This window comes from Gymnoscopelus braueri, assembly GCF_963280865.1.
Source record: "Gymnoscopelus braueri genome assembly, chromosome: 22".
Classification (NCBI taxonomy): domain Eukaryota; kingdom Metazoa; phylum Chordata; class Actinopteri; order Myctophiformes; family Myctophidae; genus Gymnoscopelus; species Gymnoscopelus braueri.
Genome location: NC_137624.1, coordinates 11,555,914 through 11,564,702, shown reverse-complemented (window position 1 = coordinate 11,564,702; position 8,789 = coordinate 11,555,914). Strand labels below are relative to the sequence as shown.

Sequence of the window (8,789 nt, the reverse complement as noted above, 5' to 3'; positions counted from 1 at the left end):
TTGTATTTCTCTTTATTTATTTTATTTTAAAACAGGGATAATTGTCCAAAGGCCTTCCTCAATATGTGATACACACTATTGTAACCTGTTGGGAGAGCATGGTGACTAAACTCACTTTGATCATTTTAGCAAAAGACAAAAGTACAATAGTCATGATCATCAATCATTTAGTAAGAGATTGAGTAATGGTTTTCTAAGAGAGGCTGTCATTTTAGAATTATTTGTTATGTCCCATGTGTCTCTCTGTTAGACTGTCTAGACAGACTCAACCAGATAGTGGTTTATTTGTTTGTCTTGTTGTTGGTTTGTTAGTTTTTTAAGTGCTGCCGTACTCAAATGGTTGTGCAGTAACCATAGCCAATACTGAGCTACTCCTCTCTGCCTTTTTTTAACTTGTCCTGCTGATCTAAGAACTGCTGTGGATCTTCAGTAGAGACAGGAAGAATGATATAGCTCATTGTTTGTTTGTAACAGGTTTCATGAAACAGAGCATGGTGAATCCAGGGTTACATTTGAGAATGATAAAAAAATAAAATCCTTTTTAGCTTATCGATTGGATTACAGCTCAACACGTAGGCTATCCACAATTTGTACACTTTCTTCCTCAGTGATATGTTTATTTATATTCTTAATATACTGTATCTCTGTTCTTTTATTAATGATAGAAATCAAACATCATCCAAAATCAGTTGCTGGCCTCGTGATATCCTTAGAAGGGAGGCATTTCCTGAGGTGGTTTTCCTTGAAAAGGACTCTGTTGATTTCACTCCCTTCTGTGTTTCCTCTCATTCTCTCTCAGTTTCTTTTTCTCTACTTAAAGGGTGATGAAACTCCCACTTCCGTTTCCTCTGAGTCCATCCTGCTTGGGCTTTGAGGAGAGCAGCAGTGGAAAGGGAAGGGAAGCAGGCATAGCACATATCTCTACCTGCATAACTGTTATAGTGGCAGTGGCGTAAAGTAACTAAGTACATTTACTCATTTACTCATTTACTTCTTTGTTTGTTTCTTTCTTTCTTTCCCTCACGCTACACTTCTCAGTATAATTTAACCCATTAAAATCTGGAAAGCATCTGTTTAATTTTAGATTTTTGCATTGGCTATTCAAAAATGGCAGATCTACAAGCTCGTAACGCGGCACGAAGTACATCTTCTATTTTTGAACATTTTTGAAAAATCTTGAAAGTGTGAGAACCACTGATTTAGAAGGCATTTGTGGAATCGGCCTCAGGTCTTAAAGGAATGCCTGTGTTAGTTTAGCTTTCATCACACTGGTGAAAACTGACACTACCTGCCTCTTTATTTGATTTTACATCTCATGCCTATTTCATGCTCCATCATACAACGGTGTTGCCTGCTGACGATTATGACTATTATGCAGAGCAGCCATATTAGAAGGAAATTGGGCCTCTTCCTTCGCAGGTGTTACCAATGATACTAATGAAGGCTCTGTTCCATTTCGTGTAGCACAGTGGTTCTCAAACGTTTTAATTTCAAGGACAGCGGACAGCCCCATAACTCTACGGGTCCATTTGGTTCCATTTGTACACTCTCAGAGTTACACACCCGTAAGGGGCCATTTGGAATCCCCTCAATGAACCATGAGGGTCCCTGGACCCCAATTTATGGACCACTGATGTAGCAGAGTGTTTCCAGTGACCTGTCTACCTGGTTCGCAGTTTTCCACCCCCATTCTGAATCCCATAGACGTATTTAATATCGCGTCAAATAAGAACTGTGTTCCAAAAATAAACAAATGACCCCGGCGGTTTGACTCTTATGGATATGAAGCATCAACTGACGGTGAGAAAACGCTAATGTTACTTCCGCCGAATTAGTTACATTTTCGCCAGAAACAGACTGTATCAAATATAAGTGACTGACTATCATAAACGATATAGAACCTCCTCCCTGACAATATCGCCGGGACAGTTTGTTTATTTTTGGACCACAATTCTTATATGAGACGATTCTAAGATGACCCAATGTTATTCTCCATAGAGAAATTACTTCCGCAAACCTGGGGGTGAACGAATGACGTCAGGACTTCGGTGGTCTATAGACGGGTTTCCTGTTTGTAAACATGAGAGGATATGCGTGCGCAGTGGAGGGGTGAGCCTATAGAGGGCGCTATTACCCGCAGCAGCTCTGGTCAAATCTACATTCATAAAATAAATGGTCTTCACCGGGTTTAATGAAAGATTAAATTATGCAGTTTGTAATATCTTGTTTACTCAATAAAAATTTGATTTGTCGGAAGTTGGATCTGTTCGTCTTTTATTTGTATACAATAGCAGCATTATGCCTATTATGCCTATAATAGCAGCATTATGCCTATCTAACTCCCAAACACAACAACAGAGTGAAGGGCACTTCCGGGTTCGTTCTACCCCGGGCATGCGCAGATTGCGCATTCTGCTCTGTGATGACGTCGCGCGGAAACCTGTCTATTCAATCTACCTAATATCTGAACTGAGCACAGTACAAGAGTGTGCATATATTTGTGCACTTTTGGCAGCAATGCATTGATATAGAAAACAAAGTAATTTGTACTTTTGCATACGTATTTTAAAAAGCATGTACTTTTTAATACTTATGTATTTTTAAAAGCAAGTACTCCAGTACTTTAACTCAAGTAAAGATTTGACTGAGCAACTTCCACTTGTAGTTAAGTTGAGTAATCTTTGAACTATGCTTTGACTCAAGTTCTGGAGTTGAGTTACTTTGCCCACCACTGATCAAGTATACATGCAGGTTGGGATTGACTTTCCCGGCAAAAAGTAGTAGTTAAAATCAGGCTTGTGCAGAACAGAGTTGAGTTACAGTTTGTTGTTTACCATTTTCTTGTATCATAAATTTGAACCCATGCAGCTCCAGTGTGGTAATGACTGCTTCACAAAAGCCCTCGACATAGAGATACATGGTAATTGCATCTGCCATCCTCTAGCTTTCTTATCTCTGCAGTCAAAGCGAGAGGAAATTGATGCTTTGAGCGTTGCTCTCAGTGCCTGTCTCCTCTGTGCAATTCCAAAACAAGTGTTTTATGTGTTGTACCCAGGTGGTAATAAACTAACATTTAGAGAGGTGTGTTTGTGGTCCACGAATACTGCTGGTTCCTACTCTCATATTGTCATATAGTACAAGGAACCATCAACAATATTACAGTGTCGTTTTAGGTGTGGTACAGAAGAAGGCTCATTTTTGCATCGTACATGCAATGTATTAAAGTTCAAACATTCTGGTATGATATCTGTGATACACTGGCTTAAATTACAGATTCCCTTCCCGTAAGACCCCGAAGTTTGCCTCTGAGGCAATTTGACTGCTATCAGTGCAAATCTAAGAAAACACAAAATGACATTTATAGAGGTGGCACTTGGAGTTGCTAGGATATGTATTGCAATAACATGGAAGTCTAACTCCCCCCTCCTCATTGCGAGACGGTTCTCAGAAATGAACAGTTGTGTTCCTCTTGAAAAGATTACTTGTATTTTTAAGAAATGGGCATTTAGCAGATGCTCTTAATCCAGAGAGATTTACAGTAAACAAGGACACAAGATAATACATCAATAATACATCAAATGCATAGAAATAGTAATCTAATAATAAAGTAATACATAAGTAAACCAATAATCTAATAATAACTAATACATGCGTAAACCAATCATCAGCCTATATTTGAAACTATACACACTATAGGACGCCAGGTCACAATGACCTGGCATAACATGCTATCTAAATTACATTTTAGCCTTTGCATAATCCTGCAAGGATTAACAGCCAAATTGCTCCAGTTGGCCTGCACGCTATCCAATAAGATAAGACTGTGACTAGACACAAATAAATCATAAGCATACAGTATGATATTATTGATAGCAATTCCAATGTGTGCATTTAACTGTATGAGTAAAGGATACAAATAAGAGAAAACCTATACACTTCATTTATTCCTAAACAATGGAATTAAATTAGCTATATGAGACACTTGATGTTACTGATTCTTGCTGAATGATGATACATTTGACATCTATAGGGCTGCCTATAGTAGGCCAACCAAAAGATTGACTCTAACATGCTTATGTTTTCCTTAAAATGTAGATGATATTAAACAATAAAATAAATGCTTTGACTTAAATGTGAAGACAAAGCTAAACACATTCATTTAAATATTGAATAATAAATAACACATCATTCCTAAAAGTTTGTTTTGTTTCATTTCTTCTTCATCATTCACATTCTTGTTTTCAAAGCTTTTGCAGGGTAGCTCACAATGAGTGTGTGTAGGCCACTCTAATCAAGTAGAGTCATATCTTTGATCTTCTGCATGAGTCATGGCTGAGTGAAATCAAGAAGACAGGGCAACTGTAGCACCTGCAGAAGCTTTCAAACACACAAAACAACAAAGATCATGCTCATGTTACCGTCCCTTTGAAGTTCCCACTTACTGTACACAAACCAACTAAAAGCACTGGTTGCTGTGGAGTGCAGTGGTTGGTGGACAGCAGGTAATAATGCCCAATTTATGCTCTTGTTGCCACATGTGCATGTGCTTGTGTGTGTGTGTGTGTGTGTGTGCGCACGTGTGCACAAACACACGCACACGCGCACGCACACACACACACACACACACACACACACACACACACACACACACACACACACACACACACACACACACACACACACACACACACACACACACTTCCCTTCACTGTCCTGACCACTTATCATAGACACACAGATTTCTGTCTCATGTGAAAATTGCATTCATAATATGATATTGCACCCTATAACCGTACCCTTATTTTATAAGTTATGTTATTTACATTATACACATCAGAGCACAGCATAGGCCTATTTTTTTTTTAGGCCTAGGCGATATAATATCTGTTCTAAATGCCAATTGGGGAAATACATGGGGTTGTGTGTATTCTGCACTCTCTGCATGAAATACTTTACAGAATGAATTGAAACTAAATGAATGAATCTTGCTAAATGCTGTTAAATCAGAAGTTAAACACTTCAACAAGATTCCTTATAAAATGGACTTATGCTGTATAAATCTCTTTTGAAATGTGATTTAGTTTTGTCTCTTTGTCTTTTTTGTTTTCTGTTTGGACAATCCAGAGAATGTTACTACGTGTGTGTGTGTGTGTGTGTGTGTGTGTGTGTGTGTGTGTGTGTGTGTGTGTGTGTGTGTGTGTGTGTGTGTGTGTGTGTGTGTGTGTGCGTGTGTTTTTCCAAAAGAAAAACACTGAACACTGGTAGAGATGAAAAAAACGTATTGTGTCGATTATTTTATTTGATGAATTTGAACAAATATGTTGACTCTTTAATAAACACCATGAACCTGTACATAATTTGAAGATATATGCAATTCAGAAAGAGCAGGATGAGGGCATGGATTTTCAATCCAATAATCTTTATCTATGCATAGACATCTAGATGGATAACGGTCCTCAGCACGATTTATTTTCCAAAATATTTTGAGTCATTTTAAGGACTGTGGAACTTTTTTCTTGCGCTCTGGAATGGCTCCTTATTTTTATGTACACTGGTTCTCAAAGTGGGGTCCTTGGGAGGGTACCAGGGGGTCCCCAGCAAAATGAATATAGCGTCACAATCATTTTAACCACTTTCACCATATTTCATACTTTGGCTATTGAAAAATAGCAGATCTACAAGCTCATAGCGCGGCACCGAGTGCCTCGCTATGAGCTTGTAGATCTGCTATTTTTGAAAAATCCCTGGCACAAAATATTTTTTGAGATGGGGGGTCCGCAGCCAAATACATATCATGTTGGTGGTCCTTCACAAGTTGACATGAAAAAGTTTGAGAACCACGGAACGTACAAAAAAAAGCCCCCGTTCCACACACACCACCGCGCCCTCACGGCCTACAGTAATGACACTTGACGATCTTTTTGAACGCGCTCTGGAAGTCCTTGTTGAAGTAGGCGTAGATGATGGGGTTCAGCAGGGAATTGGAGTACCCCAGCCAGTTGATCACGTCCACCAACCAGCGGGGCATGTAGCAGGCGTCCAGGCAGAAGGGCATCACCAGGGCCATGATGAAGAACGGCAGCCAGCAGAGGATGAACGTGCCCATGATGATGCCCAGCGTCTTCACCGTCTTGCGCTCCCGCGCCATCGCTATCTTCCTCTTGGCCTCGGCCGCCTTATTCTCGTGTCGGCTCTCGAAGAAGAGGGGGCCGGAGTTCGGGGTGTTGGGCAGCGGGAGGTGGTTGTTGTTGTTCCTCGGGTTGCTGCCGTGGTGATGATGATGATGATGCACCTCGATTATCTCCAGAGACTCGCCGTCGGCGGCGGCGTGCCTGACCGCGCCGTTGTTTACGCACGGGTTCAGCGGCTTGGGTTCCACCGCGCTGCTGCTCTTCCAACTTTTATTACACGTCGTCGCGTCGCCGACGCCCGTTGTCGTCTTCTTGTGGTAGAGAGCCGGGGACAGCGCCGAGCAAGAGTCCGTCACTTTCCTTTTCTCCGTTTTGCGCACGGTTCTCCTGATCCGAAACCTCGCGGCTTTGAAAATCCGCCCGTACAGGACGAGCATCAGAATCAGAGGGATGTAGAACGCCGCGAATGTCGAGTATATCGTGTACCAGGGGTCTTGCCTGATCACGCACTGCTTGGGGTTGGCCCGGTCCTCCGCCATGCTGCCGGGCTGAGAGCGCATGATCAACATGGGCGGGATGGAGATGAAGAAGCCCACCAGCCAGGTAGCGCCGATCAGAACCGCCGCTCTCCTTGGGGTCCGCTTCTTCATGTAGTCGATCGGCTCGGTGATCGCCCAGTATCTGTCCAGGGCGATGGCGGACAGGTGCAGGATGGACGACGTGCAGCACAGCACGTCCAGAGAGATGAAGATGTCGCACGAGATCTGGCCGAGAGTCCAGCGGTTCAGGACCTGGTTGAACGCCGCCATGGGCAGCACCAGCACGGACACCATCAGGTCGGTGACGGCCAGAGAGCCGATCAGGTAGTTCTGCACGGTCTGGAGCGACCTCTCCAGCCCGATGGCCGCGACGACGCACGCGTTCCCGAATATGGCGCACAGGAGCAGCGCGACCAGAAGGAAAGACGTGATTATTTGGTAGCTCAGTTTCATCTCCTCCTCCTCGTCGTCCTCGGCTGCTGATGTTTGGTTGAAAAGGTTGTCGGATTGTTGCGCTGTCGTGTTGTTCGATCCCTCCATGTTGGTGAACACAACTTTTTTTTGATTGATTGAATGCAGAAAAAAGCACAGGAACGTATACAGTTCAATACAAGGTCAGCTATTGAGGATTTAAAACCCAAGAAATCCTACGGCTTGTTTCCATTGGGGTCCTTGAACGTCCTTGGTAAAAAAAAAAAAAAAATACCACTTTTCATCAATTAAATTAATTCCAACATATTTCAAAAGTATTTCATAAATAAAATTAAAAAATCAACGCCCTGCAGCTGGCTCGGGTAGCAACCCCAGTGCGCACAGCCTCAGCCCCACACCATGCAGAGCGCACAGTGGAATGTGCCAGCATCTCCACGCCGTGCACGCAGCGCAGTGCAAACTCTTCTGTGTCGGTGGGTGGCGACGAATGATCAGCGTGTGTTTATATAGGCCTACCGCATGGTGGAGAAAGGGCTACGACGTCAATTGACTGACTGTGCAGTCAGTTTGGTTGTGGGCAGGACAGGGCCGTGCTTTCCTGTAGGCAAGGTTCGGCAGCCACCTGGGGCCCCACACAGGCAGGGGGCACCATGAGATTTTTTTGGTGGATTTTTTATTATTATTATTATTTTTTAAACTTTTATATATATAAATAGAAATAAACAGCTTTCCAATCCATTCAGGCCCTTAAAGGTTCTATGACATTCATTTTCACTTTTCTTTTTCTTTTTTGGGCGGTGAAACCGCCCCTATAAGTGAGATTTGGAAAAATGTACATTTTCCTGCGCTGTGATCTGGGCCCAGGAAATTAGTAGAATTATCCTGCGCTGTGATTGGCCAATCACAGTCTATTCAGGACTGTGATTGGCCAGTGTCACATGACACATGTGCATAGCCCTATATAAGCAACCATAACTTGAAAAAAACCAAATATTTGTTTTTTTCAAGTTATGGTTTCGTCCATCATAAAGAGTGTTTCAATAAATGTATTTATCTTTTGAACATGATTGGTTGACTCCATTCAGTATTGTAGTTAGCTAGGAATACACCGCCCACTTCACACAGGGTGTGATTTTTATGTTTTTTTGGGGGTTTTATGACCTCAATTACACCCCAAAAATCTGAACTGTGAACATTCAGTGGCTTTTCTGTGGTCTGGGGTTTTCTGAATAATTAGGCTGAAAAGTAATCTGAGCTTGGCCCTTCGGCAGTGAGGTCACAGCCGATTAATCCCGCCCACTCTCCTCCTTGCCCCTCCCCTCCCCTATCCTTTCCTTTGGGGGGGGGGGGCGGAGCAGTGGCGATGAATGACAGGCAAAATCCCTCACCAGCGACACCCGCAGGCAAAGATTTCTTTTTTCATTGCAGTTGAAAAGGCTTTAGAAATGTGAGAGAAAAACACCTGCCATGGATCAATGGAGTGGAATTTTTTGTTAAAACTTTCTATACACGTTTGAAGGACCATGACAAAGACTTTTAATGTGTGGTAAAACTGAACGTCATGAAACCTTTAACAACTCTTTGACTGCCAGAGTATTTTCATAATATACTCACCCAGTGCAGCGATGTTCGTGTTTTATAACCTTTTCAACTGGTCACAGAATTGTTGTATCCATTATAATCGTTT

At 42.3% G+C, this 8,789-nt stretch overlaps 1 protein-coding gene across 1 annotated transcript; it reads right to left on the bottom strand.

The window, feature by feature from the left end:
• Positions 1-5,752: 5,752 nt before the first annotated feature.
• On the bottom strand, positions 5,753-7,286 carry LOC308078349 (5-hydroxytryptamine receptor 1A-beta-like). Its single transcript, XM_080419474.1, has one exon. The coding sequence runs from the start codon at positions 7,208-7,210 to the stop codon at positions 5,888-5,890; it is 1,323 nt and encodes a 440-aa protein (XP_080275600.1). The 5' UTR covers positions 7,211-7,286; the 3' UTR covers positions 5,753-5,887.
• Between the last annotated feature and the right edge of the window lie 1,503 nt (positions 7,287-8,789).

Coding starts and splice junctions, on each gene's coding strand:
- LOC308078349 (XM_080419474.1), bottom strand. CDS start 7,210: ATGGAGGGATCGAACAACACGACAGCGCAACAATCCGACAACCTTTTC.